The sequence below is a fragment of the Stegodyphus dumicola genome, chromosome 3 (genome assembly GCF_044657685.1).
Source record: "Stegodyphus dumicola isolate Sdum_Otavi_A_Nest chromosome 3, ASM4465768v1".
Taxonomy (NCBI): Eukaryota; Metazoa; Arthropoda; class Arachnida; order Araneae; family Eresidae; genus Stegodyphus; species Stegodyphus dumicola.
Window position 1 is genome coordinate 246,740,429 of NC_140770.1, and position 19,245 is coordinate 246,759,673.

At 31.9% G+C, this 19,245-nt stretch overlaps 1 protein-coding gene across 1 annotated transcript in view; it reads right to left on the minus strand.

The window, feature by feature from the left end:
- Positions 1 to 19,245, minus strand: part of LOC118201180 (uncharacterized) — a 120,398-nt gene that overhangs the window by 81,192 nt on the left and 19,961 nt on the right. Inside the window, exons 4-9 of the mRNA XM_035373233.2 lie at positions 19,120 to 19,215; positions 15,582 to 15,712; positions 6,105 to 6,210; positions 1,603 to 1,720; positions 1,431 to 1,528; positions 1,254 to 1,337 (exon numbers count right to left, since the gene is read on the minus strand). Coding sequence (XP_035229124.2) covers positions 1,254 to 1,337; positions 1,431 to 1,528; positions 1,603 to 1,720; positions 6,105 to 6,210; positions 15,582 to 15,712; positions 19,120 to 19,215 — 633 coding nt within the window. The remainder of the gene's footprint in view (positions 1 to 1,253; positions 1,338 to 1,430; positions 1,529 to 1,602; positions 1,721 to 6,104; positions 6,211 to 15,581; positions 15,713 to 19,119; positions 19,216 to 19,245) is intronic.

Sequence of the window (19,245 nt, forward strand, 5' to 3'; positions counted from 1 at the left end):
TTAAAAATAATAAGTCACAAAATCTTCGGTACAATAATAAAAATAGTAAAAAAGTTTTGCAGTCCATAAAAAACTGAAGGAAAAAAATTAAACATGATTAAATATAAGGCTTAGTTAAATATAAGATATTTACAAAAATCTAGAACTGATGGGGGTTCAAACTCATAATCTTGAGATCTTCAGTATACATAGTACAGTATATAAGTATAATATGAGAGCAGTTACCCAACAAATTTGCTTTTTAAAATGTGAATGAATTTGATTACTTAAATGCCTGATTAGTTTTTATAACGGTTTTTGAAATTAATAAAAATGAATAAAACCTACCATAGCCATAGAATAACTATATATTATAATATATACTTTATTTTTTATCTGTTACTGCCATTTCAACTATATTTTATATATAAAGGTTAAAAAATAATGCATTTGAAAACATTTTTTTTTTTTTCAAAAATATCCATACATACTTTTACAAGGAGAAGAGGAAAACAAAATCTCCAGTTATTTAAAGTTCATTCACATTTCTGATATTTTTAACCAAATCATAACAAACTGTTCAATGAATTGTACTGGAACTGACACATGCATAAATGCCCAAAACTCGGCTTTTGGTTGCTGCTGCATCAACATGAAACATATATTGTAATGAGAGAACAATATGCAGTGTCTGGGCAGACCTGAAAGGTTTCGGTGAAAGACTGAACATGCAAATTTACATCACAGTATGTCAATATGATCACATTCATCCCTTACTTTGAGAAATGGACTAGCAGCATAAAAAATGCATTTACAATCCAATGCTACTCTACAAACTGTATATTATTTTATAGTCATTTTTATACATCGCTCATATGTTCTCTATGACTGGCAGCACCACTTATTAACTCTTTGACTGTAATACGTGGCGACACCTTTTCATGGCCATTTTTTGTTATTCCATAACAGCTTATAATCTATTTGCAAACTTTCCCTATACAATAACATAAACATACAAAGAGGCTGAATTTGTCATATTTTCTTTTTGCATTTTTATCATCTTTATCTAGCAATTTTTTATAAACCCTGGAAAAATATACTTGTAAAAACAAAATTATATTTTTATGACTTGATAACAATGGTCCCATTTACTTATTTATGTAAATAATAATAATAATAAAATATTCATGACCTCTAAAAAGTTTCTAGTATCTATTGAAAACAAATGCTTCAAAGACACACTAACTAAAAACAAGCCAAAAATAAATACATACAAAGCAGTATTTTTCCATTGTTTGCTTCCTAATTTGATGTTTGACAAATTGGCACAAATTATCAATGTCGTCTTCAAAACTGGGCTGCATATAAAGAATGAAATAGTCTGATTTTACATCATCCCATAATTGTCAAATATTTTTAATTTGTAAGTTAAAAAATGCTAGTTGTTTTACCCTAACAGTAAGTTCTGCAACTAAATACTTGCTCCGTTCTTCTTGAATTCTGACATCTAGGTTTTTTGCTGACAAGGATGGAATTCCTATACATGCATCTAAACAAAAGAAACAAAAGATAAGACTGTTTAACAGGCACTACATGCTATCTAAAAGATCTGCTTATTCTTACCTAATAGAATTGCTAACCCATGAATAAAGGCACGTACAGATTGCGAAACACTGAAGAAGTCTGACAAAAGCCTGTTCCGAGCAGTGACAATTATTAAATGTACCGAAAGTGCTAAATCCTGTATGAAAGATAAAAATTATTTAAAAACTATTTCAACTAATTACAAGTATGCTATATAGATTAAACTCAAAAATTTTATACAGAAATCAAAATGTAGAAATTTTTATTTTCAAATCAACATAGATTAACAGTAGAATTTTCAAAAAACTTCTCAGAATCATTACTTTCCGAAAACAGTACAGTACTTAGAAGTGGTATAGCTAAAATATAAGACAATTTATTCTTGATGATTTTTTAACTTGTGTTGATGAGAAATTTTTGTTATTTCATTAATTATTTGTTTTTAACAACTATAGTTATAATTAAAGGGTATACAGACATGACAACTAAAACTGCTACATTTTCCTATCATACTATAATTCAAATTTTTAAACATAAAATAATAGCTAGGCAATTTTTTTATTACTTATACAATGGCAGCTGCATTTCAAAAGTACATCATGCAATTATTTTCAGTACACATAATGAAAATTCACAGACTTTTCCCTCCCCTTTTCTAAAATGCCCGATTCCTTGTTAGCTTTTTTAACTTGTTGCACATTTATACTAATGGTTATATCTAATGGATCAATATCATTATTGCATTGCAACAGCTATACAATTTTTAAATCCTAATAGTCAGTCCCAATATATATAATACAGTTTTAAAATAAAGATTTAAAAAAAAATGTCTGAATACAGGCTTTTAGAATTGATTATTTACCAGGAAAGATAAAGACCTTCTCCAAAAACATTACCAACAACTGTAAGAAATGTCAATTTGCTAGGTCACATGGATGATTAATGCTGCAACAGCATTAATAATGTGACATGACCCTAACAAAAGAGAGGTTTCATTATAGACATTTGTGATGTAGAAAATATATATATTCCCTATAATTTGAATTTTACATCTAATTTTCTACAAGTAACATTTGGGGTTAATACAGGACTGAATTCTCGAGGAACCCAACAATGTCTTGCTAGTGTGATTTATTTTATACAAGGAAAATTTTAATTTTTTTAAATTAAATAATACCAATTTTATGCATTATTTAACTGGGGAGTTAACTATCTGTTATGCAAATCATTAATGGGCCTAAAAATTTGTTAAATTTAATTAAAGAAATATTTCCAATACTCGTCATTCACATTCTTGTCTTACTTCATGAATACCTATACTTTTAAAGATCTCAAAGGGAACTTCTTCAAGATGTTCTTTGCTTTATGTTCATATATCTGGTTTATCATCAAAATAGAAAGCATCACCATTTAAAGGTAATATGTATTACATGCCTCATCTAATAAAATAAATGCATATTTAGATCTTGAACAATTAAATCATTCCTTTATTAAACAAATACACAACTCTCTATGCAACATTAATTAATGATAAAGTATACAGAATAATGCCCAGCTATGGCTTGAATAATTAAGTTCTTTCTATATTAAGTGCAGAAGATTCCAAATAGCTTTGCATTACAATGAAATAATATTACAGCTACATCTTGAATCACATTTTGAAAAAACAATGGTACTTAAAGCTGCATCTTAAATACTTGCATTTTCTTTATTAAATAAGTGCATAAATCTTCGCATGGCATTAATTTATGATGAAACAATACTGTAGCGTTTTCTTTTTTCTACACCAGTTGTTATGTTATTTTCTTTCTTCACGTTCGTACAGGGTTCGTGTGGATTTGGAGTGAATAACGATGACACTTGATGAAGTATTGAATTACATTTTATTTAGCCAATATTAATCAGGACAGCTCCAAAACCCTTTTACAGTTGTCCACTATACACTCGCTGGAAAAATCAGCGACAGAGCCTTCAGGCTATCAAGCTATAATGGTGAAGACAACTTCACTGCAAAGCACCAAGGTACAGCTCCCAACTCTGCTTGGTTGTTCTCGGAACTCCATGTACTCTCAAGACCCTCCATGCTACAACTTGCGATGCAGTCGATGACACACAGAGCACAGCTCTCGACTCTTTGGTTCAGTCGTTCCCGGAGCTCAACACACTCTCTCGACGATGCACTAATCGCGATACACTAAGAGATGCTTCGATGCACTCGACGACCCACCGACCCACTCGGCACTCGCTGGCTGGCTGTCAACTCGATTGTCTCCGCACGGACTAACTAGATGAGACACACTAACTCGTCCTCTCGACAAGGCACTCTGACTGCGAACCTGCAGGTTTTATATAGCTTTTGGCTTGTGTTCGAGAATATTCTGGGCTAAACCAGTAAGAATTCATTCCAGAAGGTTTCCCATCCATCCATGGCATATCGCCAAATGGACGATTTCTTGCCAAATGTGGCAACCCTGCTTTCCATTGCCATTTTATGGCATCCCTAAACCTGTTTTGCGGGGAAGCTATCTTACCGCGCCTGGACATTTCGTAACAATACCAAAGTTAATTCTCACCCCCTACAACACACACAACTTTGCTTTACCATTTTTGAACAGTTTATCATAAATATGAAATTTTATGGTACTTGCATATTACCCTGTCGACTACGAAACTGTCACCATGCAACACAATTTAGCACCAGTTGTGGATAAATGTGATGTAAGAGCACACTCATAACACCTGAATTTTTCTTTAACGTAACCTCGATATTCTTGATAAACCACCAATTGTTTTTATGAACAAGAATATAAATTAACTGTTATTCTTGTTTTTTTTTTTTTTTTTTTTTTTTTGTAAATTTTGAAAAAAATCATTAAAATTTGCAACCTGCTTTCTACAAAATAGCAAGAAATGGATTATTTTCAAAGTTATCGTATTCTACCATAAAAAAAAAAAAAAAAAAAAAACTTTACATTAATTAATTGAAAAGTTACGGTTGGCTGAATATGGCCAACAAAATAGTCACAGACTGAAACTATTACCAGTCAGAAGTTTGTACATAAAGTGTTATAAATATTGCTTTCGGTAAAATAGAGGGCCTAGCAAAATAATAGAAATCAACAAAAGGCTTTTTAGTAAGTGCAAAAATAAAATGGGTCAAATACTGATTGTTCATTAATTAAAGAGGTGTCAGTTCTTTAGAATGTCACAGGAACACAGCTTTGACAGGATCTTTGCTAACTTTCATATTTTGATGGTAGCCATGAAATGCACACATCAAAATTAAATTACAGTTTCTTTTTAATCTTAAAATTTTTATATTATTTAACTTTTTTAAACTTTAATAGCAAACTCTTCAAGGTATTAGACTGCAAACTGCAATTTATTATTGCTTTCTTTCTATTTCTTTCCAAAAGATGGCAGAAAGTGCTCACTGTACCTTTATTTAAAATTTAAGAAAAGCACTGGAATGCAAGACTTAAGATATGAAGAGACTGCACCAGGCTGCAAAATAACTAGCACTGATCCTGGATAAGCCTTCAGTATATGTGGGAATTTATTTATTCAGGACTTGGATAAGTCAGACTACTTACATGGACTCATATCCCTTGTAAGCAGGAAATAGGTTTAAATATAATAAATAACTACACTAATATAATTCAGGTAAACTAATATAATTTGTCAGCATGCATACTGTAGTGGAATAACATGTCTTTGGTCACTAATTTCATGATATATCATCAACAGTGTATAGCAGATGGTAGCTAAACTTTACGATGATAGCTGCAAATTTAAGGGTTTTCAGATATAAACTAAATGCAAAATTTTCCAATTTATGAAATTTGTAAAGAGATCTGGAGAAATGGTAATAAATGAAAGATGGTATGACAGATGTTTTTCATTGCCTCAATCAACTAATGGACTCAATCAACTAATGGACTCAATCAACTAATGGATAATGCCTCAATCAACTAATGAATGGGAAAATCTGTAGTATGTTCTAAATTCAGAAAATATCACTACTGATAGTGAAGAAAGAGATAGACAGGTTGTTCAGAATGAAAAAATTTTGATTGACAATTCAGTGGGAATTCTCAACACAGCAATTATAGGACTTGAGCATAACTTTTAACAAATAATAATAATAAAAAAGTATTATTATTAAAGAGAAAGTATTAGCACAAAAAATGAAGAAACTTCAACAATTTACATAAAAATAAATATTTAATGAAACAAATAAATAAATATTGAGCTTTTTTTGGGGGGGATTTCCTTAAGATCATAAATACTTCATTATATTATAACCTGTTATTTCATATTTTTAATTCTATGATTTCTATGTCCCAGAATCGCCGAAGAGGAGTCCACATTAAGGACTTTGTACTGTACTATTAAAAGGAAAGCGAATTATAAATGGCAAAACAAAATAAAACATTGTGCTACAAATAAAAAAATTAAGTTTCAAAGCTTTTTATCATATTTGGTATCACCATTCACAGTGTTAAATACAATCAAAAATAGTTCCAAAGTTAAACATTTACCCGAAGAAGAGTATCATGAATATTCTGAATTCCTTTTTGTAGCAGCTGGCTAAGGTGCCATTTGTGCACTTGGCCTGCAAAATTCATACTCTCCACTTCAAAGTCTCTACAATTCAAAAATAATTAAATGTTAGTATACACACAAGACATATATGACACTTTATGGTAATATACAGACAGACAAGACATTTTATGGTAATATAACGCAGAAAGAATAAATTTCTACCCATCTTGAGTCAAAAATTTAAATTTCACTGAAGATTTCAAAACTGAAATGCAAATATAGTGAAACCCCTCATGATGACTAGGAAAGTGATCAGTATGTTTATGAATATAAACAAACATTGATAATTAACATCAGCAATAGTGATGTTCTTTACAATGAACTCCACAAAATACTAATAATAATAATTTAGAATCCTTGTTGTTGCTCATGTAAGTTGCTTACTGTAAGTATTTAAATATTAGACAGAAATTCTTATTCAGTTTTGAACTGCTAATTTAATTATTGTAAATTTCGACAAATAATATTTTTTTAAATTATTCTGCATATTTTATGAGAATATAGTGATTATTAAAAACTCAACAGATAAAATTAACCACTTGAGCTAAAAAGACGTGCCACACACATCGAGATGCTTTTGTTTCAAACCGCAAGCGATGTGATCACCACGTCGATAGGCATTTATCGCAAGAATGAAAATAACATGGTGCACATGTCGCCTAACAACGAGATTGTTTATTTATGAAGTTACAGCTCTGGATTGCACTTGTAGATGCGGAGTGGTGTAAATGAGACACTTTACCGCTTGTTATATTGTAGTGCACAGCACCGCAACCGTGAAGTTTAGTCGCAGTCCAAGTGGTTAAAGTACTTTTCAATGTCAATATGCAGACATTTCATAGGCAATATTTTTGTTTACTTCTTGCAGTATTCAAATAATTTCCTAGTCATACTGTTTCAATTTTGAGCTTCTTTGTTCTTATATAACTGCAAGTCTGCTTTTCTGAATTTTAGAACTTTTTCTGCTTTTCTGAATTTAGAAGTTTTGAGTTGGGTGCCAACCTATTATCCTAATTTTGTGCATTTCTTGGCAACAAATTTTTAGAAATGGGCACACATCAAATTTTCTTTGGCTGCAGATAGCTCTATATAAATTTTGTTTCAGAAGACATTTCATTCAGAATATTTTCTCACATGCCGTTGATTTAAAGGCAACAGAATTCACATAAATTTAGACTATTTGATATGTGCGGAGGGTGGGCAGAAGGATGGCAGATTATCATTGTGAAACCTCAAAAGCTTTTTAAACAGAATATGTTGTTGTTGCATGGTTTTATTGGAAAGATTAATTCAAACATATAAAGCAGTTCAGGTATCATACAAGAAAAATAATAAATAATAAAAAAGAACAAGCATTTATAAAGTAAGAATCAGAATAAATGAACATGGGAACAAAAGTAAAAAGTTAAACATTTAAACAACAAGGTAAGGAACACAAGAGATGTAGTCTTTACAAGGTGTGTGTATTGAAAATACGGCAAAGCACACTAGGGCTATCTGCCTAAGGGGAGGGATGCCTTTCGTGGAGGACTTTCTAAGGGAAACTGGCTCGTATACACGTTACACATGGGGAAAACCACGAAAACGCCCATGCAGCCAGCCCGTTCGTGGGATTCGAACCTCGGACCGAACTACCAGCGTTCAGCGACTTTACCGCTCGGCCGCTGGTGGGCTAGTCTTTACAAGGAGTTCATGAAAGCTCTGGAATTCCAACATAGTTTACTTAACTCACTACATTTCTGAGACTCCTTATAGAACTCTTTATAGACATAGAACTTTATTTTGGCTGTGGCCAATTGTTGTTTCTCAATTTGTTGTGTACCAGTTCTACCCAGTTTCTCAATATGTTGTGTGCAATTCCAAGAGTAAAAAATCTGATGCATACATCACATGTCTTCCTTGTACAGAATATTAAATTATATACATTTTTTTCTTGAATTTCATTTAAACTTATTGGATTGAATTAAATCTACTTTTCAATAGTGCATAAACCACAATAGAATAAGTGCACTCTTTAAAATTCATTATATTTGTTTACCATAGAGACGCTCTGGCGCTAGGTTCACTTAACAGCTTTACATCTCATTCATTTTATAACTCAGAATGCATAAAATTTGTATCATTTGAAGAATTATCTAATCATTGCCACACATTCTATTCAAATACTATAAAAATCTAAAACGTGAGCTCGAAATAGCTACATTAAAAATTGCGAAGTATATCTCAAACACTTATTTCGCCGAATAAATTTCAGAATGAATTAAGCATGATTTAATTTGCAATAATAAAAGATGGCATTATCTTTGTTGTTGTGAAGCTTAGTTTCTCTAGATTGGCAACAAATCCGTTATTTTGTCATGTTTCAAATGTGAATAAGCATGGCCGCCATCGCAAAAATAATTAGGCTTAGCCGCACTTAAACAACTGTTAAATTGTTGACAACTCAGATATAAATATTGCATGCATATTATAAATATTGCACGCAGATTTACTAAAGGCATAAAAACCTTAATCAGAAGATAAGAACAACATAATTCAATCATTTTGAAAACAAAAAATGCACAATTTACAAACATATAAGAATAAAGAAACTGAGATCACTGAGCCGAGTAACAGAGTGGATATATATGTACGCATACTTACATACTTTTGGTGTGGCCAATTGCAACCAAAATACGAGGTGCACATCTACACGTTATAGCAGTCCTATATACAAAATTTCACCACCCTGAGCCTACTCGTTTTTGAGTTATGTGAGATATATACATTTGTACGCACATATTCCATGAAAAATTCTCTTCAGAATTCATTTTAAATTAGTTTTATAATTTTTTTTTGGGGGGGGGGAGTCCTTACGTACAGATGTCATGCAAAAACATCATTAAATTGCATTGGATAGGGGTCAAAATGGATATTTTCGTTCAAATATGATACCTGAAATTTTTCACGATTATAATACTTCGTTTTTACTTCATACAAGGAAGTAAAAACATCCTTTGAACTCTTTATGATGAAGCTCTTGCTGTTTCTAACATTTCAATGACTTTCAATTATTTTTCTACTATGTATTCTTTTATTAGAGGTAGTGAATTCTAACATTCAAGTATAGTCAGTGACTTAACTCTACTTCTACAAATGATTCCAGAGTAAGGTGAAACATGAATTAAAAACTTCTATGTAATGCTGAATAAATCCTGTGAAATTAATGAAACAAAAATGTGTAGATACACATTTTTGTTTCATGAATTCTAATATTTGTTTGCACTTGCTAGCAAGATGTCAGCTTTATGTTTTCGTAATAAAATTTCGAAACATAAAATATTAAAAATGTGCTGATGATTACAATGGGTATTCGTATTATGTTTCAAATAATTTCATGCATGTTTTATCAAGAATTTTGTGAAGATCTTTTCAAACTTACACAGCTTCAGTGATGTTGCAATTATCCTTATGGATTTTATCCAAAATGAAGAAAACTGCTTCAAATGAAGTAAGAGGTACCTTACATTTTATCTGATTACTATATTAAGAACTTTTGACTGAATTTTCTTGTTCATTACACCTTGATTTTCTTCCACAATGCACACAAATACTGATCAGTTCTTATTCAGCTTTCAAGAAAGCTGCATAATGGGTTTTTGCTTACTTCAGATGATGCATCTTAATTATTTCTATTGTATTCACTAAATATTGCTTGCGTATGCTGGTGATTTCAAAAACATTTTATGAATTCAGTACATGATATATTTAAATCTTAAGACCAGTATATGTACTGAACAATCATAAGATATATGCTGAAAATTATTTTCTCATTTTTGATATATTTTCTGCATTAATGATTACAAAACAGCAGATTTTACATTAAAATTTGCTTTTAGCTTTTCCAATGACATCAACAGCAAGGATAAGTAAATTTTCTCTTGCATGTGGTATTAATGCTATACCAACAGTTTCCACTAAAAATACAGTTTCTTCTACACAGACTAATTCAAAGATTACTGGTAAATTGTGGATATTAAACCAATTGTTAAGTATCAAACACAGTGTTTGATTGACTTAAACATTACTGAATTTCTCTGTTTGATATAATCTAATAATAATATTACTTTAATAATTTATCACTCAAGTCTTATTAAATGGAGGCAGCATCTGTATTAATTTTATGAAATGAAGGTTTTCTACATTATGAAATGACATATTTGCTTACTTGATAAACTATTTTAGATTTTTGTGAAGATGTCAACCTATTTACTTGTATGATCCATCGTTTTGAATTAGTGCACTCATCATCGGATTTATGCTTCAGATTAGAAGACCATATAAGTGAGATAGTTTCTGGTCTTGTACTAACAGGCTTGTTTAAAACACTTTAAATAATTTTACTTCCTTAAAGTGCTTTTATTTTCTGCATTCAGTGAATAAGTTCTTGTAAAAAGCACTATAGATTATCCTAATCTTTGATTTTAACACATTTCCCACCATTAAAAAAAATGGCAGAATATGTGATTTTAATCATTGAGGGAAACAGTTTTTTTAGGGGGGGATCTTATCCAGTTTTGTACACAATAAGTGAAGCATAAAGATCTATGCTTACTTGGAGTGGATACTTTTTGTTTTCCATAGTAGGAAAGAAGGTAGCTCAGATAGCATTGTGAACTGTGCTGTTCGTTAACTTTCTGAATTGATGCAGCTTTTTGCTTTGTTCAGGCTATTATAATTAATCAAAACAAAAGGTACTTTTCTGTTTTGCCAAGCAGACTTTATTGGCAACAACATACAGTATATACATAAAAAATGTTAACAAATGTTAGTTCTTAAGAATTTTTTATTTTGAAGGCATAAAAATTTTAATATCGTTTGAAATTTTGTAAAAAACCCAATAAATAAAGACACTAAATTTGTAAAAAGACATTAATTTAAGAATTTACTATGACAACATCCTGATTCGCCAGTTCATATCATGTGACCCCAAGTGATCTCACCTCATGTAAACTATGCTACAAAAATCCAATTCTCTCAGTAATTAATTATCTACATTAATTTCAAGTTAAATCTTAATTTCCAATACAAGTTTAAATGAAAGAATTATTTCAATTCGTACAAATAGCTTACTCAAATTATGTAAAACCGCAGTGCTTTACTTCGTTAGTGCATTCTCATTAGAATTGACGAATTTAAGCCTTGGTTTTTTATTTTCACCTTTGGATGAGCGTTGTGATTGCATCTTAATTGACTTAATTACTGCGAATGGCCTTAGGGCATAAAATTGAACTATCTGGTAAAAATTCTATGTAACTGTGTGCCAGTATTGAAAGAAACAATCAATCTGATAAGAAATGGCTGTGACTTGTTTTGAAAATGAGGCGTAAGAAGTTACCAGCCAGGATATTCCTTTTGGCATCAATTGTTGGCAACTTTATCGCCTGCGCCGGCAAAACAGAAAAGTACTAAACAAAAAAAAAAAAAAAAAATTTAATGGATGACACCATTTTTCTCTTTCCTTGAAACTGTACATCAAACATTCAGTCTCTGGAAATCAGAAGTTTATATGCACTTAAATGCAGATATAAACTAAACTTTTCACAATGCAACTTTAATTTTTTAAATATTTTAATATAAAATCTGTTATGTGTAACATTGATTAGTCATGGCAGGAATGTCTGGAGATATTTTAAAAAATGCTTAACATATTTTATAATGAGCTAAGAAATTTTATTCTGATGACAGCTGTGAATCTGAAGGTTTTCGGATATCATATGTAAAAAGCAAAATTTTAAGATTAATAAAATATGTGAAGAAAATGGTAAATGAAAACATATAACTAATGTCTTCCACTTTCAATGACACTGTCCCAATCATCAATAAATTTACATCCACATAGTTTCAAATTACGAAATAAATACATCAAAACAAAAATTGCTGATTGGTATGGCTTTAACGAAAAACAGTAGCAAATATTTCTGATTAACAGAATATGTGAAGAAATGCAATTATATACTGAACTATAGTGATATAACTGATGTTTTCATTGCAATGACAATATGCCAATCATTAACCCTTTGTGGCATGGAGTGCCTGGTATGGGCACACCTAAAACTTTCCTTCTGTACGCACAGAAAAATTGAATGAAAAAGAATTTAGATGTTACTATAGGTTACTCTGAACCTTCTTTATTTATAGTAGATGGCAGCTCAGCACAAACCAGTCCATATATTTTAGCCAAGTTTAGTTTTTTAAGACCCTCATTTTTCAAAGAAATCTTCCAGATTATTTTGAGGGTATAAAAAGAATTGTTTGAAAAGAAATTTCTATGTTATTTTTTTGGCTGTATACTAATCTCTTTATTCTTTATTGGTTTTAAATTTTTACCTTGAAATTTTGCCTAAAATCGAACAGGCGAACCCAAGGTGTTCCCAGACAGGGCACACGAAGACTCTAGGAAAACTGAGAGATTGTATTCTTTGTTTCTCCGCATCTCATCAGCCAGTTCATTAACAATGAAAAGGTGGGTCCACATCGGTGTTTCATTTTTTTCTCTTTCTTCTTTTCTCTCTCTCTCTCCTTTTTTTTTTTTTTTTTTTTTGAGGAGACGTTTGGTTATTAATTAACAATTATTTTATAGTTTAAAATTTCTAATTATGGATATAATATTAGTTTTTTTATTTTTAATTATTTTACAAATGGATCGGAGAGGCCTGACCAATTTCTGAAGCACTGAAAGTAATACACGGATTGATTCAGATAGTGAATCTGATACGGATCCCGGCACATATGCAAAACATACAATATTAGGTTGTGCTTTTTTAAAGGTGGTGTCACTTTCTTTGAAAAGTACCACCATGAAAAAATAAACTTAAAAGTAAATATGAAATCTAAATAATGTAAATATCATATATCCAAGTTACTTTTTATCCCCATTCATATGCATGTAATCATCATATAAGCAAAAAAGAGCTTTTTTGGGGGTTGTAGAGTAGATCTCCCCGTGGCACACCCTAAGTAATGCTAAATCTGCTACAGTATTCAGAATCTAGTGTTTTTTAATCATAGGCAAAATCTCTTACTCTTTTACGTGCTTCCCAGCAATGCTCGTTTCAGCACACTTTTCAAAGCTCTATTCAATCTGTGTGCCCGCTTCGGGTACACCCACAGAATTAAAACGATAAGTGCTATCTTCACAAAATTTTACTTGTGTACTCCTCTAGGCCTAATTAGACTGCCTACCTTTTTTTACCCGGAAAGGGTTAATCAATTAATGGATGGTGAAATCTGTAGCATGGTTTTAAATCCTCAAAATTTTGGCACTGGTAATGAAGAAAGTGGTAAAGATGTCAAAAATGAAAAAAAAAAATTTCCACTTTCTATTTTGTAGGAATTCTCATTATGGCAATTACATAAACTGGACAAGAAATTGACTCTAATATAATAATAAATCTCTTTAGGTATTAACACCAAAAAAAATCTACTGCTTGGATTACTTATCACTGTTAATAATTTTACTTTCAAGGCAGGCTGGTAAGCTAAGAAATGCAAATACTTCAGTGAAAAATCACATTCTGTGGAAGGCTTCAATACCTTTTACATTGTCTTTAGCAATACACTATACAGTGTGGTTAGTGTAAGATATATTTTTTTATTATTTGGTAATGCCTTAGTAGTAAAGCATATAGCAGAAAAGCATAATTTATCAATTAAACTTGACCATATTTTTTTTATTATGTCCCATGTACACTGTCATTTTTTTAGCATTTGTTATCATCAGAAGTTTCTGATTAAGTACTGGAATGCATTACCTGTAGATACAAGGACACTATTTATGAACTTTGCTTGATGATCTAAGAGCAGTATCATACTGAATTTTTTGTTGATAGACACATATAACTGAATTGTTATTTTAAAGCAAGCATAAACATCAAAAGTTGAAAAACAGGCTTTAGGTTTCATGACTATTTCTTGGATATGATGCACATGTTAATTATAGAAAATAGACAAAAACCGATAAGCAAGCTATAGATTCTTCATCAGTTTAATAAAATTTAAAAAAATCTGTTCTTCACTGGCGTTATCAAATTTACCCAATCTATGAGCAGATAGTTGTTTACTAAGTTTTAATTACTATAAATACTTACAGTTAACTCATTTTCTTTCCTCTTGTTTACATTATTATTTTTTTTTTTTTTTTGCAAATGATACATTAAATAAGTTTGCCCCTTTTTTTTAAGTGTTTCCTAATGTGAATGTAATCATGTTTTGTAACATAATCAGGTGTAACTTTAACTAGTTAAAGTGGTTGTGAACTTCTAACACACTGATAGTGATTATGAACTTATCACAATCTTCAACCAGTACTACAACCAGTACTACAATCTGGTACTACAATCAAACTATAATGAGGTATAAAAACTTCTATAAATTATGTTTGGTACTTATGCATTATCCCATTGAACATGAAAGCTGACAGATATCCTGACAAAATTGAACCTATCATCCCTGTGGAATTCTGAAAGAATTGATACCTCTTTATTTAATAAACAATCAGTGTTCCACCTACTTCATTTTTGTGCTTTGTTAAAAGGCTTTGATTTCTATTTTGTTAGGTTCTCCAATTTTACCTGAAGAAATGTTTGAAATGCTTTGAGAACACAGTTCCCGCATGTAATTGTTCCAATCTATTACCTTTTTGTCAGCCATACTGAGCTGATCATATCCTATCCCATATAAAAAGAGGGTGTGCCCCCCTTTTTTATGGTAAGATACCATAAAAATAAACCACTACCTGCTGTTTGGTAGAAGAACTTAGAACATAAACCACTGCCTGCTGTTTTCTAGAAGCCAGTCCCAAATTTTAATAATTTCATTCAAAATGGAAAGGGGGGAATAAGCAATAGAGTTAATTTATAGCCTTGTTCAGGAACACAAATGGTGGCTTATTGAGAATCAGCTGGGCTTACATTAAATGAAAATGCAGATGTTATGAGTATGCTGCTATGTTATGTTATGCATATCCATAATTGGCACTAAATTATGTTGCATGGCAACAGTTTCACGGTTGATAAAATAATACATATGTAACTTATATTCAAGTGAAATAAAAGAATGGATATTAAGAAGCTTGTCTTCTTTTCCAAAGAAATTTTTTATTTATTCCTTTTCTTCAAATTAATGATTTCAATTTAATTGAATTATAATGTACGAATAACAGCATTAAAAAAGTAAAAATAAGTTTATTATAATATGCACTGAGAGAAAAGTACATTTTTAGTAACAATTTTAAATGACTACTTTTAACTACAAATAATTTTTTAACACAAGTTTAGAAAATAGTACTTAATCAAAATACTAGACTAAAATTTAAAATAAATATAAAATCAGGTAAAATATACAAGAAATAAGATATGATAAAAAGTACTCACCCACTTTCTCGTATGCTCAATAACTGTTTTTCAGACAATGGTTGAGGATCACCTTTTGCATCTAAAGAAACTATATTTAGTTCTTCAAATGTAGGTGCTACAAAAAGATCGTGCACCACAAGAGGCTTACACTGGAAAGCAAAATAATATATAATAAATATTGAGAAGTATTTTATTGAAAATTAATGAAGCAAAACTTTTACAGTATTATAATCGAAAAACTTTACACATTTACAATAATTAAAAGAATACCAATATACAGACAGAAGTACAACTGAATTAAAGATATAGAGTGTTATGTAAATGATGTGGCGCTGCTGCCTCATTTCTGCACATGTGAGGATACTGTCATAGAATACATAAAGTTTGATCTGTGGTTCTCTTTGAGCAAGTGTTAAAAATAACTTGATGGGTAAAACTCACTATTTACGTAGCGTATTCGGAAACTAAGTACCGTTTCATTCTAGTGCCATCGCAGCGCTGTGGTAGGCGTCCTGCGCATGCGCACTAGTCTTTCTTGTTCACTGACTTTCAATTGTCACCATTTTGGTTGCTCTATGTTGTGTTTTCAGTTTGCTGTGCACATTCAAAATGTTTAAGACAATTAGTTCTCCCGCTGACTGTGAGATTCGTGCCGTGGTTAAATTTTTGAACGCGAGGAATGTTAAACCGGAAAAAAATTATCGTCAAGTGACAGAAGTTTACGGTGAATACGCGATAAGTGATAAATTGGTGAGAAAGTGGGTAAGAATGTTTAATGCAGGTCGAACAAATGTCCACGCCGAGGCTCAGAGTGGTCCGCCTTCTGTTGTCACTGATGATTTCGTAAGGAAAGTTGATGAAGCAATTCATGAGAACAGACTCTTCACAATGACAACTCGTTCAGAGGCATTTCCACAAATTTCACGTACTGTTTTGTTCGAAATTGTGTCTGACCGCTTGAATTATCGCAAACTGTGTTCCCGATGGGTTCCAAAAATGCTTACTGATGTTCACAAAACAAAGCGAATTGGTAGTGCCCTGACATTTCTCATGCAGTACACTGATGAGGGAGAAAACTGAAACTTGGGTGTGTCATTTCACACCAGAATCGAAACAACAATCGATGGAGTGGAGACACACTCATTCTCCGAAAAAACAAAAGTTCAAAGTGACAATGTCATCACAAAAAATCATGTGCACTGTCTTCTGGGATAGGAAAGGCATTTTGCTTACTGAATTTCTTCTCAGACGTGAAACGATTAATGCAGCACGATATTGTGAGACTTTAACAAAACTAAGGCATGCTATTCAAAACAAACGAAGAGGAATGCTCAGTAAAGGAATTGTGTTGCTCCATGACAATGCTCGGCACCATACTGCTGGTGTCACTCAATCGTTAATTCAACAGTTTCATCGGGAGCAGTTCGATCACCCACCGTACAGCCTGGACTTGGCGCCGTCCGACTATCACTTGTTCCTGCACATGAAGCGCGAGCTTGGTGGCAAGTGCTTTGGATCTGACGATGACACGAAAAATGCTGTGGAGTCGTGGTTATCGAAACTGGCGGGAAGTTTCTTTGACGATGGTATACGAAAACTGGTCACCCGCTATGACAAGTGTTTGATCATTGGCGGAAACTATGTTGAAAAATAGTTTAAGACATGTATTTTCATGTAAAAATAAAATTGGATTCGAAAAAATTGTTTTACTTTTTTTTTTTTTTTTTTTCAAAACGGTACTTAGTTTCCGAATACGCCTCATAGAAGCTCTCAACTGAAGACGTGAGTCAATGCATATTTCATATAATTTCAAAAATTAAAGTTTGTTTCCTCATTCCACAGTATCAAGACTATGGTGGCAGTAGAGACAGTGAGGAAAAAATGAATAATCAGGCAAATTGCAAGGGACAAGCAACCTTTAATGACCATGATCTTCAAAGACAGCCATGTTGTACATAGCCAGTGACACTAAAACTTAGTTCAAGTGAGTACCCAACTGAATGAGGTTCCAGTTGAATGGTTGGTAGATAGACTGTGAAGTGCTTGCTTCATTACGTGCTTCAGATACCAAAGATTTGTGAAAGTACCACTTCTTATTGCATGCCATGGCACTCAGTGTCTTCCACGAGCCACAAAACATTATAACTAAACTACTGACAACTAGAAGTGAGTAGCATGACTGATGAATTTTGATTCCAACTGTATCACACTCATGACAGGCTAAGAATAGAGCACCAGTCTCATGAATATTTGGACTCAAGTTAGAGTTGTATGAAGTCACAGTAGTTCAGTTATAGTTTGAGATGTTTATTCTCGGCAATGTTTAGGACTGCTAGTGCCTGTGCCAAGCATCTTCCCTTCATCTAAGTACATAAAGCTGCTTGCAATCACTTACATCCCTTCATGCTTTTTTTTGCCATACTGATGGAAGTGGGTGTATCAGCAGGACAACTGTTCCTGTCGTAGATTCTGGTTGACTACCACCCAGTTTGAAGGGCATTCCAGTGAAGTCTCCATGCTGAAATATCCACTGAAAAGCCTGGATTTCGATCCCATAGTTGGGATATACTAGAAAAAGGTGTGTAAGCACATCATTCACTGCCAGTGTCATCAACTAATTTATCGTAAATCCTAGAAGACATTTGATAGGCTATAACTTCTTGAGCACTTTCTTTAAAGTTAATGAAACCAGGCCTCATTGCATGGCAGCCATTATTAAGGCCAAAGGAACAGCAACTTGTTACTAATCAGATATCCTTAATTCAATGGCATTTCAGCACTAAAACTTCCAAGCTGTCAAGGCTTAGATCATAAATTTTTAAGTTTCCGAAAAGACCATACATAAAAGTATTTTCTTGGTTATAATTCTAAACTGGCCTTCTAACTTAGTATCTTGACATTTAATTTCTGATATATGTACTATAACTGTCTGCACGCATTTCAAGATGCATGTCTTTGTGTTTAAAAATATTAAGAATTATAGTTTTCAATATATATACTATATATATATATTACAAAGTTTAAACTCTTTAAGCTAGTAACTCCTCCCTAAAAATCTTATATTATTGACTAACAGCAATTCGCTATTTATTTTATTTTGTACATTTGCCTAACCATACCAGTTTGTATAGTTTTTTCTTACACCGTTAATGTGTTTTTCATTTACTTTTACAAGCGGATGCATCGGGAAATGAAACAGAGAAATTGAGACTAAAGTTTTTATCTAGGTTATTTTATCAGTTAAATATTCAAAAAGTTTTGTGTACAGCCTCGATTTTTTGTTTTGACGAAATGCGATATGGAATTAGCTGGATTTGAAAACCATTATGCATTTCCCCTGAAGAGTCAATAATGAGATTCGAATTGGGCTAATTTACCATTTACAGCTTTTTTGTATTTTTGTTGCCTAACTTTAAACTAAGAGTTGCCTAACTTTAAACATTAACTATTTTCAAATACTAAAAACATGAGCATATTTAAATGACACATAACAGCACACTAAAGCTCCAAATATGAATTTCACTACTCAAATCAATAAAAACTAAACAAAAATTACCTTTTTATTTCCATCATTTTCTGTTGTAATTACTGTAAGTGGAGGAGGTAATACTATAGGAAAGACTTCCCAGTGATACAGCACTCTTTCTGCAACCTTAAACAAAGAAAGCAAGAAAATAACTAC